We start from the raw sequence: 24,223 nt of genomic DNA, 5'->3' as shown, positions 1-24,223 counted from the left end.
AAAGAAAGAAGTAAGTATAGATCCCAGAACAAACACCTTGTCACAAAGGTGGAAGACCTGGAGTAACAGGAAGGGAGCAGAAGGTGGAAAACAACAGCAGTGGAGAGGGAGATTAGATCCAAATTGCCAAAGGCATTTCAATTCATGAGGGCTTTTCCTGAGACTCCTCAAATGAGGTGGATTCCCTGTGGCTGGTACATTTGGAGGCCTGGGAAAACAGGGTGGTATTCTCTAATCGCCAATATCTGGTAATCAGCTCTATAATTAGCATCATTTGGATACAGTGAAGCCAAACCTCCCAACCCTAACCAGTCCCTCCAGGTTTGGGAAAGCTGAGGAACTCACTTAGAAGGGATTTCACACTTGGCTTTCAGGGCAAGCCAGGTAAAGTCCCGTTTCATCACACATTCTAATGACTCTTCAGGCTGTCACTCTTCGTCTGGTATTACCAGTGATCTGAGTAAACCCCCTCTTGCAAAAGTTTGAAGCATTCGTCCGAAGCTGACTACAGCTCCCAGAGTTCCTGTGTGCTTCTAAGACGTTGATTGGAGGAACGGTTGGCTCTAGTGGGCGGGATCGCCCACGCCTCCCCGAGAAACAAGCATCTGATTGGCTCTGCCGTGTGGCTTTTGTGTCCCCGCCCTCCCCCGGGGACCGCAGCGGGCTGAGCAGAGCGGCTGGTGTCAGAGCCCGGCGAGCGCTGCTGGCAGTTCCGCGGCTGGGATGCTGAAGAGCGGCGGGTCCGCGCGCAGCGCCGGCCACTGCGGACTTCCGACGCACTCCGGGCCGTGAAAAGCCCCCTGCGCTGCGGCCAAACCCAGGCCTCCGAGGCTACACACTGTTCCAGAAGCCAGACTAGAAGAAGAGTCCGCCACAGCAGCGGCCGATCTCTCGGATCTGGAACCCCGAGAGACACCCCGGAATTCTCGATCCTTCCCCCCGCGCCCCCCCCAGCGGCCCTGAGCCCCGGGCTTCTCCGTGCGCCGGTCCCAGGACCACCCGCCCCTCTTCCCGAGCACGAACCCTCGCTGGATCCTGGCGCACACCATGATCGTGGCGGACTCCGAGTGCCGCTCCGAGCTCAAGGGCTACCTGCCGTTCGCCCGGAGCGGCGTCGGCGGCGCGGGCACCGGAGAGGTAAGCAGCCGCCGAGCGACGCCACTCTTCCCGGAGCCGCGTTCCGAGGCTCCGGCCGTCCCGATCGGAGTCCGTGCGCCCCCTCCCCCCCACCGGCCCCGGGCTCCGCAAGGTGGAGGGAGAGGGGCGGAATGGAGAGCGCGTAAGCCGGGACTGAGGTTGCATCAACCGGCTGCCGCGGGCCTCCGCTCCCTCCGGCTGTCCCCTCCTCCTCGCCTCTTCCCCCCAGGGCTGCGGAGCCCTCCCCGGCTCCCGTGGACTCCCGGCCAATGGGAGAGACGCCTTCTGCAGGCTCTCCGGGCTTTGGGCTCTGGTCGGGGGAGCGTCTTCAAGTCCAGGCAAATCCCGGCCGGAGCAGCCCGACCACTCCTCCTCCCCGCCCCCTTCCGCAGATTCCCTTCCTCTCGGCGGGGGCTGGCGGCCGGGGGACTCTTTCTAGGATGCGTCCCTCGGAGAGCGGGGAGTGGGGCACCTGGGACGGGCCGGCGAAGGTCGCGATCCCCTTCTTGCCTCTGCCTTGGCACCTTGGGTTTGGAAGGAGGCGCGGGTACTCTGGGGGTTTGGTTTGGTCTCCAGTACGCAGGCAGCTGCAGCCCAAGCTGTAGGGGAGGGGATTGGAGGGGGGGCGGTGAGGGGAGGCGATCTTAGCTGTAGCTCTGCCAGACTAGTGCCAGTCAGGCTGCACGCTGACAAATGATCTGGGGGTCCTTCAAGTTTGTTTGTTTCGCAGAAATCCCCCCCACTTCCTCTTTTCTCCCTGCTCCCCTTCCTCCGAATCTGGAGGATTCCCTGCGGGGAGGCAGGGAATAAGGCTGGACTTAACTTAGCCCTACTGCCCACGGCAGTAGCGACAGCAAACACCTGTCTTATTTATTGAGCACCTATTTAGATCCAGGGTCCGGGTTTTTGTCTCCGTCCTCTGGACCAACCCAGCAGTTGCAAACTGAACAACAGCCCCATTTTACAGGCTGAGAAAATTGAGGCCTAAAGAAGGTTAGGGAAAGATGGCTTGTCGGTCAGTCACCAAACACAACATACCCCGTTCTTTGCCCTTATCTGGGATTTGGAAGAGCACTTGGCACTATAGGAAGGTTTGCTTTTTTCTTTGCTTTTCCAAGCCTGGAGCAGTGGGAATATTCTTTGCCAGGGCTGGAGGTTGGGAGTGTTAATCCTAAAGTATATTTCTGGAGAAATTTTCTGCTCTTCTCTGAGCCACCTTAATTCCTAGAAGTGCAACCTCCAGTGATAGATGGTTTGTTTCCTAAGTTTTCTGTTAAGTTTCTGTACCTTTGTCAGCCATGATTTAGGAGCCTCAGATGGAGAAATGGAGGCTCACTCCAGGCCTCTTCTCGGCTGAGTGACTTGGTTTCATTGTCCAAAAAATGGAAATAAAATTGTTAAAGAGAGCACTTGGGACCAGAGTGGAAGGTGCTGTTTTCCTGTCCCAACCCTCGGCTTAATTGCTGTGTTTTATTTCACTGATTGATGGAGGGGTGGATTGATTGTGCTGATACTGGCAGTTGGACTCAGGGCCTACTGTTCTCTTGGCTTTTTCCACTCAAGGCTAGAGCTCTCACTTGAGCCACACTCCCAGCTTTTTGCTGGTTAATTAGAAATAAGAGTCTCATGGAAGCCGGGTGCCAGTGGCTCATGCCTGTAATCCTATCTACTCAGGAGGCTGAGATCTGAGAATTGCTGTTCCCTATTCAAAGCCAGCCCCGCCAGGGAGGTCTGTGAGACTCTTCAATTAACCACCAGAAAACTGGAAGTGGCACTGTGGCTTAAGTGGTAGAGCGTTCGCCTTGTGCTGAAGAGCTGAGGGACAGTGCCCAGGCCCAGAGTTCAAGCCCCACGACCAAAAAAAAAAAAAAAAAAAAAGTCTCATGGATTTCTCTGCTCAAGCTAGTTTTGACCTGAGATCCTCAGATCTCAGCCTCCTGAGAGTAGGATTACAGATGTGAGCCTCCCAGCACCTGGCTACTTGCTGTGTTTTATCTTGGCCAAGTGATCCTATCTCTTGGTACAGTTTGTCCATAAGCATTTCATGGTATCCTTAAGGGTTTGTTGGATTGGGAGAATTGACTCAGAATACCTACAGAGGCCCCAAGCACTGTGTCTGGACCAGTCCTTACACAGAACATGATAACTGCATCTGAGGGCGAGCTCAGCTGCTGTCAGGCACGTTTCCCTTCTCCCAGGGTGCCTCTCAACGGGTTCTCCTGAACCTATTCCCTCCTGCCTAAGGTGAAAGAGCTGCTACTTCCTTCCCTTGCAGAGAGACCCGGGGAAGAGACAATGTGACTGGTTGTAGGTGTTCAAGGTGATCTGTCCCCTCCATTAGGGGGAGGAGAAGTGGCTTTGGAGGAAGTTACTTTTCAAAAGTGGGAAAAGTTGGTGGTGTCTGAGATAGAAATGTCTAAGATTTTTTCTCTCAGGAGAAAAGAAGCTTGCCTTATGCAGAATCCTCGATAATAATTGCAAGGGGACCAATCTGAAAACCAGTGCTCAAAGCCCAGAGGTGGGCCACCTCTCCTTCATCACATACCCTCTCTCAGGGGGTCAAGGCCGTTAAAAGTTCCCTGGTTTTCATTGCTCTAATAAGCGTTTTCTCTCCATTATAGGAGCCTTGGGGGTAATTATGTGAGTTAGGCACTTCTTGCCTTTCTCCCTGCTGGACTGTAGACCCTTTACTCCTTGCAGTTCCCTTTCCCTGTATTGTTCTTAACTTTTTTGTATGTGTGCTGGCAATGGGGCTTGAACTCAGAACCTCACATTCTCACTCGGCTTTTTTGCTGCAGGCTGATGCTCTACCACTTGATATACATTCCACTCCAGCTTTTTACTGATTAATTGAAAATAAAAGTTTCTTTCTGCCCATGTTGACTTTGACCTGCAATGCTCAGATCTTAGCCTCCTAAGTAGTTAGAATTACTGGCATGAGCCATCAACTACCGGTTTAGTTGTTTTTTGCTTTTTGTTGTTGTTGTTGTTTTTAAGTCTAATATGTGCTTGCCCTTGTTGGCTTACCTGACCCTGGTGAGCTGTCCCATCTCTATTATGCTGGACTTGAAGAGGACCATTCTGAGCTTCCCATCTCTAAAGAAGGGACAAAGCCTGCTTATCTAGGATAGTCTATAGGAATCAAGGTGATTGTGAGATCAGATGTGGAATGCTCTTAGGCCTGGTACCCAGCCCATAATGGGTATAGAAGGGAGTTGATAGCACTAAACACCCAAGGCAAGTTGGGCACCAGTGGCTCACGCCTGTCATCCTAGCTACTCAGGAGGCTGAGATCTGAGGAATGTGGTTTAAAGCCAGTCCACTTGGGAAAGTCTGTGAGATTTTTATCTTCAATTAACCACCGGAGAACCGGAAGTGGCACTGTGGCACAAAGTGATAGCCTTGTGTGAAAATGCTTGGGGACACCATCCAGGCCTAGAGTTCAAGTCCCATGAGCAACAACAACAAAACCACTCAAGTCCCAATGGATGGTTAGCAACTCCTTGTGTTAAGGCTTCCTCTCGTATAAATCCAGGCACATGTCTGTGTTCAGCCTATGGAGAGAGAGAGAGAGAGAGAGAGAGAGAGAGAGAGAGAGAGAGAGAGTGTGTGTGTGTGTGTGTGTGTGTGTGTGTGTGTAAGTATCTCTTCCCAGAAGGCAGATTTAGCAAGTGTCTATAGTTGAGTTCTGCAACTGGCAGGCACTAAATAGGAAGAACAAAGGCTGGGTTATTGCTTGGTGCCTAGGCAGATAGTGGGTGGAATTCTGGGAAGTCAGATTGAGCTGTATTCAAATCTCTAGTCGTGGGACCACTTCTAGAAGCTATTTTGGTGAAGTAGAAAGGCCCTTAAGAGCCGGATGCTTTTGGCTCAAACCTGAAATCCTAGCTACCCTGGAGGCTGAGATCTGAGGATCTGAGGTTCAAAGCCAGCCTGGGCAGAAAAGTCTTGAGACTATTACCTCCAATTAATCAGCATAGAGCTTGAAAGCAGAGTCACGGCTCAAGAGCAAGTCCTGAGTTCAAGTCCCAGTACTGGCACACACACAGAGAAAAGACCCTCAGGTGCCAGGCATTCTGGGTTCACATGGATTATTCACTCTTATTTGGTGTTTAACTTTTAAATACTCAGTCTCTCCTTGCATGCAAACTCATGTCCCCATACATATCAAATGGATGAAGATTAGATACAAACTAACTGCTTGAGCTAAAACAGTACAGAAGTTAATGTCTAAGGAGCACTTGAATTTGGTAGCAATTAACCTCTTCTTACAATTTGTCTTAATATCCCTCCTCCTCCCACTTCATTGAGTGGTCTCTGCTCACTTCTTTGATCCTGGAGATCCCCACCCTTGGCACTGTGGTGGTCTCTTTTCCTACCTGGGGCAGGTGATTGGTGACCTGTTCTCTCTGGGTTTCCCTTTCTTCATCCAAAAATGTTATCTGGGTTTACTGAATCTATGCTCCTTAGTATGGTAGCCTCCTGGCCACAAGTAGCTAAATACATTTATAGCTTGTAAATTGGACTGCCTGTAGTCACAGCTCCTCCAAAGGTGGATGCCAGTCTGGCCTGGGCTATCTACTGAGACCTTGTTTTAAAAACCAACAAGCAAGGCTGGGAATGTGGCTTAGCAGTAGAGTGCTTGCTTACCTAGCATGCATGAAGCCCTGGGTTCAACTCCTCAGTATCACAGAAACAGAAACAGCTGGAAGTGGTGTTGTGGCTCAAGTGGTAGAGCTCTAGCCTTGAGCACAGAGGGGCTCAAGGACAGTGCCCAGGCTCTGAGTTCAAACTCAAGCTACAAGACCAGCAAAAACCAAAACCAAAAAAAAAAAAAGAAAAACCAAATTAAAAAACATAAGCAAATAAGCAAATGAATAAAGTTAGATAAGGTCAAATTCAATAAAGTGAAAATTTCAGTTTATTTATTTTGCTGGAGGGTGGAGATCAGACTAGTCCCACTTCAAATGCTCAGCCACAGTGAATGACTAAGAACTATCACACAGATTAGACATTACAGATAGGAGCCATTTCATCATTTCAGAAAGTTCTAACCCAAGTGCTGGTGGCTCGTGGCACTGAACTACTCTGGCAGCTGAGATACGAGGATCAAGATTCAAAGCCAGCTCAGGCAAAAATCTGTGAGACTCTTATTTCCAACCAACCAGCAAAAGTGGAGGTATGGTTCATGTGGTGGAGCACCAGACTTGAGAGCAAAAACAAAAAAAACCCAAGAGTGGAGGCTCAGAGTTCAAGCCCCAATATTGTGTGTGTGCGCGCGTGCGTGTATGCACACATGTACACGCATGTGTCCATGCACATGTGCGTGCATGTGTGCATGGACCAGAAAATGATATCAGACTGTGCTGTGCTAGATCCAGTATGGGTCTCAAGGCAGAACACAATATGGGTGAAAGCAGTAGGTTGCTGGGGCTGTGGGTAGAGAGGGAGATTTTCATTCTTGATGAACTCCAGATACAAAGGCTTAGACTTGAGAAGTCTAATGAGTGCTTTAGTAGCTTTTACCTTAAAGTCTAGGCAGTGGATATGGAGTCAGTGCTTAGTTGGTGAAAACCATTGTTGCTACTTATTATTATTACTATTATTTTCATCATGACTCCTCACTCTAGGGAATGAGGGGCCATCTCTTGGCCGTGGGGCCCTACCATGCCGGCTTCCCCTAGACTTCCCCTGATGTCAAGGTCAGGGAAGCACTCAAAGTATTGTAACCATGAATTCTAATGGTCTGAGTGGCGTTCAGGGCTTCCCACTGTCTGTTCCCTGTGGCTGGATTGCTGTTCCCCTTTGTCAGTACTGGCCCTATTGTCTTCTCATTGATCAGCTAGCAGTTCAAAGGTCACCCCTTCAGCGGTTTTTCCTGTCTACTTCCATTAAAATATTACCCACTCACCCCCCCTCGTCCATTGTCTCTTGCTCTGTTTCATTCACTTTTCTGTGATCGGAAACTCCACTGTTTCTCTTTCTCCCTGACACCCAAACTTGTGTGAAGGCTGAGACTGTCTTTTGACTGCTATAGTCTTGCTGTCTGCAGTGGAGTCATCAAAACATTTGTCAAGCAAGAGGTGTGGCTCAAGAGGTAGAACCCTAGCCTAACAAGTGCAAGGTTCTGAGTTCAACCCCTAGCACTGCCAAAAGGAATAAAATACCTCTAAAAACATTTGTTAAATAAGTCGATTTTGATCCTACCTGGAAAGCACACAGCACTTGAGAAAGGGATAGGTGAGTGATAGAAATCTTGGTCTGGACTTGACTGTACTTTGCCAGGGGCCCCCACACAAACCAACTCAGCATTTCTGGGCTGGGACTTCAGCTGCTCAAAGGGATTCTGATGTACTGCTTGTCTGAAACTGCAGCGAGGTTAATGCTGGGGGACTTTTGTTATGTGCTTATGCTGATGTAGGTGCTGAGGTAGGCAGGGTGGCATTATCCCTTTAAACCCACGTGGCCACCCAGTGAAAGTACATACTAGTTCCATTGGTTGGTGGGGAAACTGAGGCTCCTGGTGCTAGTTTCTTTCTTTTCTTGTGCCAATATTGAGGTTTAAACTCAAGACCTCAAGCTCTAACTTGGACTTGGCTTTTTCCAATTTTTTTCCCCTTTTTATCCCAGTCCTGGGGCTTGAATTCAGGGCCTGGGCACAGTCCCTGAGCTAGCACTCTTATCATTTGAGCCCACAGCACCATTTCTGGCTTTTTCTGTTTATGTGGTACTGAGGAATTGAACCTAGGGCTTTATGCATGCTTGGCAAACACTCTACCACTAAGCCACATTCCCAGCCCCTCTTTTTTTTTTTGCATCTTTCTATTCTCTTTTAATATCTGCACACTCCAATCCCCTCCCCTTCCTTTTTTGGAGACAGGTCTTGATCAACTTGCCTGGGGGCCTGGGCTGCAGTACCTGCCCCTCCTGTGGTTTTCTCTGGTCTCTCAGGACCCCTGGGAGAGGCGAGGTCTGCCGAGTCAGCAGTCCTTATCTCCCAGGCTGAGCTGTTGGGCTTTTTCTCTGTGTGCGAGGGAGGAGGGGAGCTGGAAAGGGTGAGCCTGCCCTGGCTTTGGACCAGCCTGGCACCTCCCTGAGGTATAAGCTGAAAGGGGCCTGTATAGTCAATCAAACCAGTCCCCTCCTTTGTTCCAGATTTAGGCCCAGAAAATCTAGGAAGCTTTCCCAAAGCCATACAGTAAACTAGTGGCAGAAACCCGTACCCAAAGTCTGCCTCTCTCAGGGGACTTAATGGCCAACTGGAAAAAAAAAAAAAAGATTCAGTTACAGTTTTGAATCCCTGGATATCTGGACCCATTAAATCAATCTTAATGGTGAAGGGAGAGTTAGGAGTCCGGCCCAGTCCAGGGAACGTGACTGCTTGGCTCTAATTTGGGTAAATTATTCCAAGGCCAGTGATTCCCCTCCCAATTAACAAAGCAAATGAAGAAATAAACTTCTCCCATTTGTAGGTCTAGGAGAAACAGAGCGAGGGAATCTATGGTTGTGATGGTTTCCTATAAGATTCCACTCTACCCTCTCTGCTTTCTCTATTTTCTAATTTTTTTTTTTGGACGGGGTGTTTGTATGTGTGTGTACATGTGCTCTTTTACTTTGGCTTTTTCCCTTCAAGGCTGGCTCTCTACCATTTGAGCCAAACCTCCAGGTTTGTTGGTTATTGGAGATAAGGATTCAGATTTGTCTGCTGAGCTGGCTTTTTTTTTTGCCAGTCCTGGGACTTGAATTCTGGGCCTGGGCTATGTCCCTGAGCTTTTTTGGCTCAAGGCTAACACTCTACCACTTGAGCCACAGCACCACTTCTGGCTTTTTCTGAGTACTTTATTGGAAATAAGAAAGAGTCTCATAGATTTTTCTGCCCTGGCTGTTTTTGAACTGTGATCCTCAGATCTCAGCCTCCTGAGTAGCTAGGATTACAAGTGTGAGTCACTAGTGCCTAGCTCTGGACAGATATTCAACCCTGATACTCAGATCTAAAAGTGGCTAGAAGTACAGGCATGAGCTAGGAACTGGCCTCTTACCCAGTTCTTTTTTTTTTTTTTTTCAGTCATGGGGCTTGAACTCTGGGCCTGAGTACTGTCCCTCAGCTCTTCAGCTCAAGGCTAGTGTTCTACCACTTGAGCTACAGTGCCACTTCCAGTTTTCTGGTTGCTTATTGGAGATAAGAGTCTCTTGGTGCTGGGCACCAGTGGCTCATGCCTGTAATCCTAGCTACTCAGGAGGCTGAGATCTGAGGATCAGGGTTCAAAGACAACCTGGGCAGGAAAGACTGTAACACTCTTATCTCCAATGAACCACTAGAAAACCGGAAGTGATGTTGTGGTTCAAGCAGTAGAGTGCTCACTTTGAGCTGAAGAGCTGAGGGATAGCACCCAAGCCCAGAGTTCAAGCCCCATGACGGACAAAAAAAAAAAAAAAGTCTTGGGGCTGGGAAGGTGGCTCAGTGGTAGAGTGCTTGCCTAGTATGCACAAGGCCCTGGGTTTGATTCCTCAGCACCACATAAGCAAAAAGAAAAAAAGCCGGAAGTGGCGCTGTGGCTCAAGTGGTAGAGCGCTAGCCTTGAGCTGAAGAGCTGAGGGACAGCGCCCAGGCCCAGAGTTCAGGCCCCACGGCCGGACCCAAAAAAAAAAAAGAATCTCATGGCCTTTCCTGCCCAGGCTGGCTTAGAATGGTGATCCTCAGATCTTAGCCTCCTGAGTAGTGAGGATTACAGGTGTGAGCCACTGGAGCCCAGCTAAAACTAATTTTTTCTTTTTTTTGTCTGTCGTGGGTCTTGAACTCTGGGCCTGGGCGCTGTCCCTCAGCTCTTCAGCTCAAGGCTAGCGCTCTTCCACTTCAGCCACAGAGCCACTTCTCTTGCCCAGTTCTTAAACAGCTCAGCCTGAGCCCGCCTTCTTGCTTACTTATAGGTGACTAATCAGACAGGTGTAAATGTCCCGTCTGGTTCTCCATGCAGGATGCAGCCGAAAGATGGTTTTAGAAGAAGCTCTTCATAACTTTCAGAGTAGAGGGAGGAGGCTGGAGAGATGATAAATCCTCTTCATTGTCCCTGATGCCAATTAATGTCCATGTTTCCTCCCAGGAACCCAGGGAGAGCCGGGTTCGGCGAGGCCCTCGAGGGCCCAGCGCCTTCATTCCTGTGCAGGAGGTGAGTTTGGAGTGGGTTGGGAACCTTTTGGTCCCTGAGAAAAGAAGACATGAGGCCTTGGGTGGGCCAGGGTTTTTTCTTCCCTAGCCTTTAATTTTCAGTTTTGGAACTACCCTTTTCTATTCCTGATGCATTTAAGCCTCAGCTCAGCTATTGAGACAGGTGTGCTAGCAAACCGATTCTCCTGGATGAATAGGCTCAGAGAGAGAAGGAATCATAACACAAACTTTGTTTTTCTTTTTTGCCAGTCCTGGGGCTTGAACTCTGGGCCTGGGGCACTGTCTTTGAGCTTCTTTTTGCTCAAGGCTAGTGCTCTACCACTAGAGCCACTGCACAATTTTGGCTTTTTCTGACTAATTTATTAGAGATGAGAATCTCTGCGATTTGCTATGTCAGCCTCCTGAATAGCTGAGATCACAGGTGGGAGCCAGCAGTGCCTAGCACGATACAAACCTAATTCTCAAATTAATGCCTGTCTTTGCTTCATAAGCTAGAACTATCTGTATTTTTCTCATCCTTGCCACTTTTAAATGTCTCTCTGTGTGTATTGTGTATATTTTATTTTTTTTGGGGGGGTAAGGTTGTGGGGCCTGAACTCTGGGCCTGGGCGCTGTCCCTCAGCTCTTCAGCTCTTCAGCTCAAGGCTAGCGCTCTACCACTTGAGCCACAGCGCCATTTCCAGCTTTTTTTTTCTTTTTTTTGCTTATGTGGTGCTGAGGAATCGAACCCAGGGCCTCGAGCATGCAAGGCAAGTGCTCTACCACTGAGCCACCTTCCCAGCCCTGTATTGTGTATATTTTAAAGTAAAATTTCATTATTTTAAAATATAATGTTTGAGATTCACTGTCTCTGTCTCTCTTTATCTTTTTTGTGCTGGTTGAACTCAAGGCCAGGCACTCTCCTTTAACTTTTTGGTTCAAGTTCAAGGCTAACCACTTGAGCCACAACTCGGCTTCTGACTCAGTGCTGATTAACTAGAGATAAGAGTTTCTAGGAGGGGGCTGGGAAGGTGGCTCAGTGGTAGAGTACTTGCTTTGTATGCATGAGTCCCTGGGTTCGATTCCTCAGTACTACATAAACAGAAAAAGCCAGAACTGGCACTGTGGCTCAAGTGGTAGAAGAGCTAAAGAGCTCAGGGACAGCACCCAGGCCTAGAGTTCAAGCCCCACAATGGACCAAAAAAAAAAAAAGAGTTTCTTGGATTTGGCTGCTTGGGCTGGCTTTGATCCACAGTCTCCAGATCTCAGCCTTCTGAGTAGTTAGGGTTACAGGTGTAAGTTACAGATGCCCAGCCTTTCCTTTCTCCCTCCCTCCCTCCATCCCTTCTTGCTTCCTTCCCTCCCTTCTGAATTTGGATTTAATCTCAGCACCTCTCACTTGACTTTTTTGCTCCTGTTGGTACTCTACTGCTTGAGCTACACCTTTAGTTCCTTTAGGGTTTTTTTGTTTGTTTTTGTTTTATTTTTGCCAGTCCTGGGGCTTGGACTCAGGGCCTGGGTACTGAGCTTCTTTTGCTCAAGGCTACCTAGCACTCTACCAGTAGAACCACAGCACCATTTCTGGCTTTTTCTGTGTATGTGGTCCTGAGGAATCGAACCTAGGGCTTCATGCATGGTAGGCAAGCACTCTACCACTAAGCCACATTCCAAGCCCTCTTCCTCCCCCATCCCTCATTGGTCATGGGGCTTAAACTCTGGGCCTAGGCACTTGTCCCACAGCTCTTCAGCTCAAGGTGAATGCTCTACCACTTGAGCCACAGCACTACTTCTGGTTTTCTGGTGGTTTATTGGAGATAAGAGTCTCGTGGACTTTCCTGCCCCATCTGGCTTTGAACCGGGATCCTCAGATATCAGCCTCTTTAGTAGCTAGGATTACAATTGTGAGCCATTGGCGACCAGCTTTTTTTTCCTTTGGACTGTCATGGGACTTGAACTCAGGCCCTGAGCTTTTGTGTTCAAGGCTAGTGCTCTACCACTCGAGCTGCAACTCCACTTCTGGCTTTTAGTTCCAGCTTTTTGCTGGTTAACTGGTTAAATTGATTTATCACCCTGAGTTGACTTCAAACCTCTGGTCCTCAGCTCTCAACCTTTTGAGTAGCTAGGCTTATAGGTGTGAGCCACTAGTGCCCACCCTGGATTTTTCTTTCATACAGATACTTGTTTTCAGTAGAGAGCTAAGGTTTAAAGCTTGGTTTTCCATTTGTTTTGTTTTTTCACTTAACAGTACAACAGAGTCGTCTCTCATCTAGAGAGACAGTTCACTCATTTATTTTATTTACTTATTTTATCTATACTGGAGATTGAACCCAGAGTCTCACAGATGGTAGACAAGCATGCCACCATCCTGGCCTCTTTATTCACTTATTTCCCAGCTATATATTGAATTATGAATCTGTGTTAGGAACTGTTTCAGGGAGGATAGAGAACAAGATAGACAAAAACCATCATGGAGATGATGTGCTATATTATGTAAATGGGACAAATTCTTTCTTTCTTTCTTTCTTCCTTCCTTTCTTTCGTCGGTCGTGGGGCTTGAACTCTGGGCCTGGGCGCTGTCCCTGAGCTCTTCAGCTCAAGATTAGTACTCTACTACTTGAGCCACAGCACCATTTCTGGCTTTTTCTGCTTATGTGGTACTGAGGAATTGAACCCAGGGCCTCACGCATGCAAGGCAAGCACTCTACCACTAAGCCAACTTCCTAGCCCACGGGTTTGATTCTTCAGTACCACATACACAGAAAAAGCTAGAAGTGGTGCTGTGGCTCAAGTGATAGAGTGCTAGCCTTGAGCACAGAGAGGCTCAGGGATAGTACTCAGGCCCTGAGTTCAAGCCCCAGGACTGAGGGGGGAAAAAAAATGGAAAAGCTGAGTTGGAATCCCACCAGCTTTCTGCTAGGACTGACTTTATTCAGCATTCTTGAGATCTCAGCCTCCTGACTAGCTAGGATTACAGTCTTGAGCAATTTGTGCCTGGCAAATAGGTCAATGTATTATTATATAAGGTGCCTAATAAGCACTTATTTAACCAGTTAATGAAATACCATTTCTTCTCATTCCCTCTTTTTTGGACATGGTGGTGGTTTTTAGCCTCTTGCTACTCCTGCTGGGGCTGGGAAGGTGGCTCAGTGGTAGAGTGCTTGCCTTGCATGCATGAGGGCCCTGGGTTCAATTCCTCAGCACCACATAAGCAGAAAAGGCTGCAAGTGGTGCTGTGGCTCAAGTGGTAGAGCGCTAGCCTTGAGCTGAAGAGCTGAGGGACAGCGCCCAGGCCCAGAGTTCAGGCCCCATGACCAACCAAAAAAAAAAAAAGAATATGTTGGTCTCTGGTGGGAACCCATGTCTCCTCTCTGCTTGGCAGGTCCTGCGGGAAGGGGCTGAAAGCCTGGAGCAGCACCTGGGGCTGGAGGCGCTGATGTCCTCAGGGCGGGTGGACAACCTGGCAGTGGTGATGGGCCTGCACCCCGACTACCTTAGCAGCTTCTGGCGCCTCCACTACCTGCTGCTGCACACCGATGGGCCCCTGGCCAGCTCCTGGCGTCACTACATTGCCATCATGGTGAGCCTGTCTGGGCTTGATGCTTGCAGGGGTGGCCATGTGGGGGTTCTGTCCTTGGATCTTTTCCTAAAGGCTTCCTGAGTTGATTTCATTGCTAAGAGGAAGTAGCTTTATCTGACCATCTATAGAAGTTTGAAGTTGTGTGTGTGTGTGTGTGTGCGCGCGCGTGCGTGTGCGTGCGTGTGCGCGCGCGTGCGTGTGCGTGCGTGTGCACGCGCACACGCGCACGTTAGCGCTAGGGCTTGAACTCTGGGCATAGGCCCCTGTCCCTAAGCCTCCATGGCTTAAGGCTAGGGTGTTACCACTTGAGCCACAGCTCCACTTCCAGTTTTATTGGTGGTTAATTATAGATAAGAGTCTCCCGGACTTTCTTGCTCAGGCTGACTTGGAATCATGATCCTCAGATCTCAGCTTCCTAAGTAGCTAGAATTATAAGTGTGAGCAACTGGCACCCAGTTGAAGTTTTTTTTGTTTTGTTTCATTTGTGCCAATCCTGGGGCTTAAACTCAGGACCTGGGTTCTGTCCCTTAACTTTTTCTGCCCAAAACTGGCACTCTACCACTTATGCCATTTCTGGCTTTTTGGTGGCTGATTGGAGACAAGAGTCTCATGGATTTCCCTGCCCAAGTCTGCCTTTGAGTAGGCTAGGATTACAGGCAGGAGCCACTATCTCTTGGCATTACTTTTTTTTTTTTGTCAGTGTGAAGCTTGAACTCTGGGCCTGGGCTCTGCCCCTCAGCTCTTCAGCTCACTCTACCATGTGAGCCACAGTACCACGTCTGATTTTCTGGTGATTTATTGGAGATAAGAGTCTCCCAGATTTTTCTTCCCAGGCTGGCTTTGAACCGTGATCTTCAGATCTCAGCCTCCCGAGTAGCGAGCATTATAGGCATGAGCCACGGGTGCCCAGCTGGTTAGTTTTTTGTTGTTGTTGTTGTTGTTAGTTTAGTTTAGTTTTGTGCTGGTACTAGAGTTTGCACTCAGGGATTAGCTTTGTCACTCAAGGCTGGTGCTCAACCACTTGAGCCACAGTTCCATTTCCAAACTTATGCTTTTGAAGGGAGGCAGACTGGGTCACTGAGGTGGTCAGGAATGGGAACTTAGGCAATAATAGACAATGGTGTTTCCTTTCAAGGGGGGATCCCGCTGGAGTAGGGCACAGAGGAGGTGGGTGACCCGGGCTGTTCTGCCTTCTCCACAGGCTGCTGCCCGCCATCAGTGCTCTTACCTGGTGGGTTCCCACATGGCAGAATTCCTTCAGACTGGCGGTGACCCCGAGTGGCTACTAGGCCTCCACAGGGCCCCTGAGAAGCTGCGGAAACTCAGTGAGATCAACAAGTTACTGGCTCATCGGCCTTGGCTTATCACCAAGGAGCATATCCAGGTGCAGTGGGCAGAGGACCTGGTCTTGGAGGGAGCCCTGGGCCACAGTGGGCAGTATGGGGACAGACATTGAGAAAGTTATGACTTCCCTCCCCTCCAGGCCTTATTGAAGACAGGTGAGCACAGCTGGTCCCTGGCCGAACTTATCCAAGCCCTGGTCCTGCTCACCCATTGCCACTCACTGGCCTCCTTCGTGTTCGGCTGTGGTATCCTTCCTGAGGGGGACCCAGAGGGCAGCCCTGCACCACAAGCACCATCGCCCCCCAGTGAGCAAGGCAGCCCTCCCGGTGGGGACCCATTGAACAACTCTGGGGTAAGTCATGGGCTTGGTCTTTTGGGGGAAGGAAGGGGAAGTTGGTATAGCCTGCTTCCCTATCTCCTCATACTGAGAGGTCGTAGAAAAATTACAGACTCTGTGTGTGTGTGTGTGTGTGTGTGTGTGTGTGTGAATATATGAATATATGTGTGCATGTATATTGATCTTGGGGCTTTTGAACTCAGGGCTTGGGCACTGTCCTTAACTTTTTTGCTCTCTATCACTTGGGCCACAGCTCCACTTCTAACTTTCTGGTGGTTAATTGGAGAGAGAAATCTCACAAACTTTCCTAGTTGGGCTTTCCTAGTTGGGCTGAATCATGATCTTAGCCTCCTGAGTAGCTAGGATAACAAGTGTGAGCCCCTGGCACCTGGCAAGTTACTAGACTTTTTATTTTTTTTTTTGGGGGGGGTCTGGTCATGGGGCCTGAACTCTGGGCCTGGGCGCTGTCCCTCAGCTCTTCAGCTCAAGGCTAGTGCTCTACCACTTGAGCCACAGCGCTACTTCCGGCTTTTTTCTTATGTGGTGCTGAGGAATGGAACCCAGGGCCTCAGGCATGCAAGGCAAGCGCTCTACCACTGAGCCACCTTCCCAGCCCCCCAAGTTACTGGACTTTAACACTCAGTTTCCTCATCTATTAGATGGGAACAAAGACCCCTAGTCACCATGACCTGTGAAGATAAAGATGGTGTTCTATAACTTGCATTTTCTTAAGTAGCTTCATAGGATCAAAGTCTGAGGGTTTTTAGCAACTTTGAGTTTGGTCCGGGCACTGGTGGCTCATGCCTGTAATCCTAGCTACTCAGGAGGCTGAGATCTGAGGATCCCGTTTCAAAGCCAGCCCAGGCAAGAAGTCTGTAAGACTCTTATCTCCAATGAACCACCAGGAAAGTGGAAGTGGCGCAGTGGCTTGCATGGTAGAAAGTTAGCCTTGAGCAAAAAAAAGCTCAGGGGCAGTACCCAAGCCCTGAGTTCAAGTCCCAGTACCAGCCCAGAAAGAAAAGAATACAGCGTAGTTCAGTGGTAGAGTCAGTGGGAAGGCTCTGAGATGTGGGAAGGGTAGGTGGAGCTTTGCAGAGGGAAAAGAGGAGGAGGAGGAATCGTGACCATTGGATCTGTCCTGCAGGGCTTCGAGGCCGCCCGAGACGTCGAGGCTCTGATGGAACGCATGAGGCAGCTGCAGGAGAGCCTGCTGCGGGATGAGGGGGCCTCGCAGGAGGAGATGGAGAGTCGCTTTGAGCTGGAGAAGTCCGAGAGCCTGCTGGTGACACCCTCAGGTACAGGAATACAGGGGCTCTGCTCCCAGGGCTGGCCTCTTACACTACTGTAAGCACCTCTATGCGCCAGACCGCCTGCTATCAGAGGCGGCCACCTCTCTCCACTTCCTAGTAGAGCTCTGAGTGTAGGCCTTGGACTTGGATTCTGTCCTCTTCCTTTTGCGGGGTTGCTTGGTGATTTGAACTCAGGGACTTCCTACCACTTGCTAGGCCGATACTCTATCACTGAACTACACCTCTAGCCTTTCTCTCTCTCTTTTTTTTTTTCCTTTAATTTTGTTGTTGTTGTTGGTGGTGGTGGTTGTGGGGGCTTGAACTCAGGGCCTGGGCACTGTCCCTGCACCTCTTTGTGTTCAAGGCTAGCATTCTACCACTTGAGCCACAGCACCATTTCCAGTGTTTGAGTGGTTAAGAGTCTCATGGGCACTTTTCTGCCAGGCTGACTTCAAACCATGATCCTTAGATCTCAGCCTCTTGAGTTGTTTAGGATTACAGGTGTGAGCCACCGGTGCCTAGCTCCTGTAGCCCTTTCTCTTGCTAGTTATTTATTTATTTTTGCCAGTCCTGGGGCTTGAGCTCGGTCTGGGCACTGTCCCTGAGCTTCTTTTACTCAAGGCTAGCACTCTACCACTTGAGCCACAGTGCCACTTCTGGTCTTTTCTGTGTATGAGGTACTGAGGAATCGAACCCAGGGCTTCATGCATGCAAGGCAAGCACTCTACCACTAAGCCACCTTCCCAGCCCTCTTGCTGATTATTATTTTATCAGCCCCTTCCTCATGACTTCAGGACTGGTTAGAGAATGAAGCACTGCTTAGCACAGAGCTGGCCCAGGTTGAGCCTCTCCATAGCACTACCACTGTTCCTAGAGGCCTTTCCTCCCGGACTCAGGACCCTGGTTCACCTCCTCCCCCAGGCCTGGCTCCAGCTGAAGGCTTGCTCCCACATTCTGTAGCATGAGGCTCTCTCTGGCCCTCTATTCTGCCTTCCTCTGTCCCCATTTTGATGATTAATCCAGATGGAACCCCGTATGCGCTGCCTAGGCCTCACTGTGTCCTCTTCCTGACATGGTTCTCAGCTGATATCCTGGAGCCCTCTCCACACCCAGACATGCTGTGTTTTGTGGAAGACCCCGCTTTTGGATATGAAGATTTTACCCGCCGAGGGACTCAGGCACCGCCCACCTTCCGTGCCCAGGTAGGGCTCTCCCCAGCTATCTTGGCTGCTGATCCTGGTTTATGGATAGGCAGAGAATGGTTTGAGTGGTTACAGAGCTGAGTACCTTCTCCTCTCCAGATCCCATGAGGGCTGCCAGCTCCAGTGGACCCTGAGGGAACCCACCTCACTCTAAGAGTTGGGGGGTTCCTAATCAGAGTGAGCTGATCATCACCTTGGTGGCTAAGGCCAGAACAAGCAATGTGATTGTTCATGGGATAGGAAGGGAGGGTTGTGAAGAGCCCGTGTGCTCTGCAGGTCTAGAGGATGGGGTCTTTCTTGCCCACCGTGGGCTCCAAGGTCTCAACAATGTTCTCTTCGCGTTTTCCTCAGGATTATACCTGGGAAGACCATGGCTACTCACTGATTCAGAGGCTGTACCCTGAGGGGGGGCAGCTGCTGGATGAGAAGTTCCAGGCTGCCTATAACCTTACCTACAACACCATGGCCATGCACAGCGGTGTGGACACGTCCATGCTCCGCAGGGCCATCTGGAACTACATCCACTGCGTCTTTGGGATCAGGTGAGTTGTGGCCCTCACTCACAATGTGTGTTTGAGTCTTCGCATGCAGCTTCCAAGATAACTATAGTTGTTTTGTGTGTTTTGTGGCGGGGGAGAGGGGGTACACACGTGTGTGCATACGCACTGGGACTTCAACTCAGAGCTTCATACTCTAGTATTTCACTTAAATCTGAAGCTCCAAGCCAGGCACTTGTGAGCTCATGCCTGTAATCCTAGCAGCTACTCAGGAGGCTGAGATCTAGGGCTCTCAGTTCAAAGCCAGCCTGGACAAGAAAGTGCCTGAGACTCTTATCTCCAACTAGCCACCAGAAAACTGGAAGTAGGGCGGGGGCTCAAAGTGGTAGAGTGCTGGCCTTGAGCAAAAAGAGCTCAGGGATACACCCAGGCCCTGACTGACCAAAAAAAAAAAATGCCAAACTGGAGAACAATTGGCACCTGACTGGGTGCTATTTTCTTAGCTACTTATTTCACTTATTTTATTCCTTTACTAAAACGTGAGTGTATTTTAGTGAATTTTTCCCTTGCTTTGTTTATCTAAAAGTTTATGCCCAGTATCAAAAAAATTATCCCATTTTTTCTAAAAGGTGCATTTCTGGGACTGAAATCATGGTTCAAGTGGTAGAGCACCTGACTAGCAAGCAAGAGACCCTGAGTTCAAACCTCAGTACTGCCAAAAGAAAAGAAAATTACCTTTTTTTTTTTCTTTTTTTTATCGTGAGGCTTGAACTCGGCCTGGATGCTGTCCCTGAGCTTTTTAGTCAAGGCTAGCGCTTTACCACTTTGAGCCACAGCTCTACTTCTGATTTTCTGGTACTTAATTGAAGATGAGAATCTCAGGGACTTTCCTGCCCAGGCTTGCTTTGAACTGCAATCCTCAGATCTTAGCCTCCTGAATTTAGACTAGTTCTTGTCCAACTCTTATTTATTTATTTTTTGTCGGTCATGGGGCCTGAACTCTGGGCCTGGGCGCTGTCCCTCAGCTCTTCAGCTCAAAGCTAGCGCTCTACCTCTTGAGCCACAGCGCCACTTCCGGCTTTTTTCTTTTTGCTTATGTGGTGCTGAGGAATCGAACCCAGGGCCTCCATGCATGCAAGGCAAGCGCTCTACCACTGAGCCACCTTCCCAGCCCCTTGCCCAACTCTTAAGTTGAGTATCCTTCACTCTCCAACGTGGTCCTTGCTCCATATCTCTGTGCACTGTCAGAACTCCTGCTGTTCATCCAAATCTTCCCATCCAGATGTTGTCTACCCTAGCCTATTGGACTGGCGAGTGATAAGAGTGGCTTCCAGACTTTCCACCAGCTTGCTTGTTGACTTTTGAGCAAGTTAATTGCCTTCTTTAGCTCTTAGTTTGCCCATCTGGACTAGTTCCTCTTTGACATTACCTATATCTTTCTCTAAAGTGAATATCCACCTCCCAGCCTTTGCTGTAAAAAGTGAATATGGCCTTGGAGCCAGCCAGAGCTGGGTTTGATACCCCTTCCCTAGTATCTTGCCTTTTTTTTTTGCCAGTCCTGGGGCTTGAACTCAGGGCCTGGGCACTGTCTCTGAGCTTGTTTTGCTCAAGGCTAGCACTCTACCAGTTGAGCCACAGTACCACTTCTGGCTTTTTCTGTTCATGTGGTACTAAGGAATCAAACCTAGGGCTTCATGATGCTAGGCAAGCACTCTTATCACTAAGCCACATTCCCAGCCCCCTTCCCTATTATCTGACACCTAGGGCAAATACCTTCCCTTCTCTTCACTTCTTCACCTCAGTTTCCTCATCTGTAAAATGGGGCTGATAGTGCAATGTGTTGCATAGAAGGTATGTAGACAGTAGGTGAATTTTGAGACCTCCATGAGACGGCACCCCACACAACAAGCTTGTTCTGTGCATTGGAGTGGTTCTCTCCAAGGCTGGTGGCCTCTGATAAATGGGAATCAGCTTTTTTTCTAAGAGGAATCAGTCTTCTGGGTACTTTCTACCCTCTGATCTTTCTTGCCACTCTCCGTTCCTCCTTCTGCAGAACAAAGGGTGAGTAATTCTGTCTTTCCATCAGATATGATGACTATGATTATGGGGAAGTGAACCAGCTCCTGGAGCGAGACCTCAAAGTCTACATCAAGACAGTGGCCTGTTACCCAGAAAAGACCACCCGGAGGATGTACAATCTCTTCTGGAGGCACTTTCGACACTCAGAGAAGGTACAGTCCATAGGAGAGGAGCCAGAAAGTCAGACAGGCCCCATCCAGGGGAGGGCCAGGAGAGAAATCCACAGGGACCTACCCTGAGTCTGTCCATAGCCTCTTCTGTGATCAAGTGTCAGATTCCATTGACTCACCTACAGAGTAGGAATACGGGTGCCTGCTTCATATCATCATCAGTGGAAGGCATAGTTTCAAGTCATAAGACTCAGCTTACCTCCATTAAGCCAGGCTCCAGTGACTCATGCCTAAACTCCTTGCTACTCTGGAGGCTGAGATCTGAAGATCAAGGTTTGAAGTCAGCCGGTGAAAAAAGTCCTTGAGACTAGAATTTTTTATTTTTTTTATTTTTTGGTTGGTTGTGGGGCTTGAACTCTGGGCCTGGGCACTGCCCCTGAACATTTCAGCTCAAGGTGAGTGCTCTACCACTTGAGCCACAGCACCACTTCCAGTTTTCTGATGGTTTATTGGAGATAAAAGTCTCATGGACTTTTGTGCCTGGACTGGCTTTGAACCACGATCCTCAGATCTCAGCCTCCTAAGTAGCTAGGATTACAGGCATTAGCCTCCAGTGCCCAGCTAGAAATTCTTTAGTTGAAAAAAAAGAAAGAAAGAAAGAAATTCTTTAGTTGGCATTGCCTTAATGAGAGTCAGGGCATCTCTGAGGAAGGGATAGTGAATTGAATGGTCAGAGGTAGGGGCAGTCAGCAAGGGCTGTGGAGCACTTGTCAACCAAGCCCTGATCTGTGTTCCAGGTCCACGTGAACTTGCTGCTCCTGGAGGCCCGGATGCAAGCTGCCCTGCTTTATGCCCTCCGCGCTATCACCCGCTACATGACCTGACTTCTTCCTACACAGGATTGGTACCCAGAGCAGCTGGCCCTGGGGGGGGCACCGCCTCCCTGTAAGGACTTCTCTGTCTGGAGACAGACCAGGACCCTTTCTGTCCCATGCCCACCTGCCCTTACATGGGGGTTGGTGTGTGTGTGTGCTGTGCAGCTCCCGAGCCACACCCTCGTTTTTCCCACTGGAAAGGACAGACCATTGCACTGACTCTCAGATCTCTGCTCTGCCCCTGGGAGCTTGAAGAAGACTAGAAGATCCCTGGGGGCTGTGCCCTTCCTCCTTCTCCAAAAGGTGTAGGAAAGGAAGTAGGCTAAGTTTAGATTTTCATGCCAGCCGGTTGAGGCCCAGCCACCACAAGTGCTGTGGGCCTTCCTGGACTGGTAAGCCCCTGGCTGGTTCTTGGGGGAGAGGGGCAAAGACCCCCCCCCCGACTTAACACTCCAGTTTTGCCTTCCTCCCCTCCCATTCTCAGATTACATTACCTCCACCTGCCATTCACCCATCAATGTGAAAGTCAGGGTCACAGCGGGTCTGTGTGCCCAGTTCCCCAAAAGCCTGTTCTGTTGGGCAGCTCTAAAGTCCTCTTCCTATCTCCCCTTCCCCCCACCATGTTCTTTAGTCGCCTGAATCCTATCTCAGTTCTTTTTTGCCCTATGCCCAAGAGAGGAGCCCAAGACACCCAGAGCGCAGACTCCACAGAGAGATGGAGCCTCTATGGGCCTTCTGGGGAGGAAGAGAGTCTACCCTGATAAGTTCAATGTCTTTGGATTAATTAAGGGCCTCATCCTTGGAGCCACACTTGCTTCCTGGAATGAAAAGAGAGAGCTTCTGTCCTCAGGGGTGTTACTGAAAATGCTTGCCAAAAAGTAGAATTTTTTTTAAGTGGCTGAGGTAGCACCAGAGCCCACCCAGTAATAGGTGGATATCAAGATAAAGATTCAGACTTCCTGCCTTCCTTCTTCCCTCCTTCCCTCCCTCCCTTTGTTCCGTTGTTCCTTCCTTCCTCCTGTCCTGCCCTGCCCTGTTGTGTCCTCCTTTCCTTCATTCTTTTCTTTCTTTGTGCCAGCACTAGGGCTTGAACACTGGGCCTGGCCACTGTCCCTGAGATTTTTGTGCTAAAGGCTAGCTAGCACTCTACCACTTGAGCCACAGCTCCACTTCTGGCGGGGTGTGTGTGTGTGTGTGTGTGTGTGTGTAATTGGAGATAAGAGTCTCATGACTTTTCCTGCCTGGGCTGACTGACTTTGATCCTTGATCCTCAGGTCTCAGCCTCCTGAGTAGCTAGGATTATAGGTATGAGCCACTAGCACCTAGTGATACCAAGGGTTTTTTTGTTCAGGCCCTACCATGGGTTGGATGCATGTGGCCACATTACCATCCTCATTGACCCAGCTGCAGTTAGAGGTTGACAGCTTACTCAGTTTAGCTTTCCCAAGACCTGATGCTTTTTCCCTGGGCTCTCAGGCCAAACTGCCAATAGGAAGCTGATTTTCTTGCAAGATCTAGAAGGCCTCTGGAACCCTCCCATAAGCAACCTCTCTTGGCTGCCTGGCTGCCTTCCAAGTACACCTCATGCCATACTTCACCCATTCCAGTCCTGTCTTTCTCCTGTTCTGGATTTTAGGTGGATTGCTTGGAGACAGAAGCAGCCAAGGACTGATCCCAGGCACTTTCTCTAGCAAACAACTGTGAATTCAGACTTCTCTTGTTCTTCTAGCAGTAAATGCCTGAGCAAGGCAGGGGCCACAGTGCTGCTTCTGACCTTCCTTCCTGGGGCTGGGCAGGAGCAGAGCCTAGCCAGTGTACCACATTTCATATCCCCGTGCAGGCACGGAGAAGCAGCTCGCCCCCTTTCAGGCCTGGAAAGGCTCCTTGCAAGAAGGTGTACAAGGAAGAACGACCCCAGCAATGGTGGGGGAGGAGATGTTGAGCTTAAGGCAGGGCATGAATCCTCTGTAAATGTCCTCTGGGGTGTGTAGGAAAGAATGTCCAGTGTTAAAAGTACAGAAATCTCTGGCCTTGGCTACCAGTTCTGGATAATAAGAAATAAAGTTCACTGAGGTTTTGTTTTGTAGTTCTTGTTTAATGGGCTGTTTTCTCATTTCCTGAAGGTCATGGTTCACCATGGGGCACAGGCCGAGAGCCATGATTGCGTCATACACTTGACCTGATGGCCTCTGTCCTGCTGGCTACTTCTGCCCAGGGATTGCAGGATTGGGAACTGTGAGCGTTGCAAATCTACATCTGCCCCTTGTCTCTGCAGCTCCGCTGCCCATCTGTGGCTGTACTGTCACTGTGGAATAATAATGGCCATGTTGGGCTGGGAAGGTGGCTCGGTGGAAAAGTGGCTTGGCCTTGGCATGCATGAGGCCCTGGGTACAATTCCTCAGCACCACATAAGCAGTAAAAGCCAGAAGTGGCGCTGTGGCTCAAGTGCTAGAGTGCTCCCCTTGAGCAGAAGAGCTGAGGGACAGCGCCCAGGCCCAGAGTTCAGGCCCCACGACCACAAAAAATAAAAATAATAATGGCCATGTTTTTCTGACTGGCTGTAGGAAAGGCTGCAGTAATTCTGCAAGAAATTTTTTTTTGGGGGGTCCGGTCGTGGGGCCTGAACTCTGG

General features: G+C 49.5%; 1 protein-coding gene across 1 annotated transcript; it reads left to right on the top strand.

The window, feature by feature from the left end:
• The first annotated feature begins 1,047 nt into the window (after nucleotides 1-1,047).
• Sesn2 (sestrin 2) lies at nucleotides 1,048-22,620 on the top strand. Its single transcript, XM_013035818.1, has 10 exons — nucleotides 1,048-1,137; nucleotides 10,239-10,304; nucleotides 13,662-13,859; nucleotides 15,061-15,243; nucleotides 15,343-15,555; nucleotides 16,685-16,835; nucleotides 17,913-18,031; nucleotides 18,383-18,573; nucleotides 20,615-20,759; nucleotides 21,515-22,620. The coding sequence occupies exons 1-10, from the start codon at nucleotides 1,048-1,050 to the stop codon at nucleotides 21,599-21,601; spliced, it is 1,443 nt and encodes a 480-aa protein (XP_012891272.1). The 3' UTR covers nucleotides 21,602-22,620.
• Nucleotides 22,621-24,223: the final 1,603 nt, after the last annotated feature.

This window comes from Dipodomys ordii, unplaced genomic scaffold (assembly GCF_000151885.1).
Source record: "Dipodomys ordii isolate 6190 unplaced genomic scaffold, Dord_2.0 Scaffold6, whole genome shotgun sequence".
Lineage (NCBI taxonomy): Eukaryota > Metazoa > Chordata > Mammalia > Rodentia > Heteromyidae > Dipodomys > Dipodomys ordii.
Note: the sequence above shows the minus strand (reverse complement) of the source record. Positions and strands in the feature narration are given on the sequence as shown.

Coding starts and splice junctions, on each gene's coding strand:
- Sesn2 (XM_013035818.1), top strand. CDS start 1,048: ATGATCGTGGCGGACTCCGAGTGCCGCTCCGAGCTCAAGGGCTACCTG. Junction 1,138..10,238: donor GCGGCGCGGGCACCGGAGAG/GTAAGCAGCCGC, acceptor GTTTCCTCCCAG/GAACCCAGGGAGAGCCGGGT. Junction 10,305..13,661: donor CCTTCATTCCTGTGCAGGAG/GTGAGTTTGGAG, acceptor TCTGCTTGGCAG/GTCCTGCGGGAAGGGGCTGA.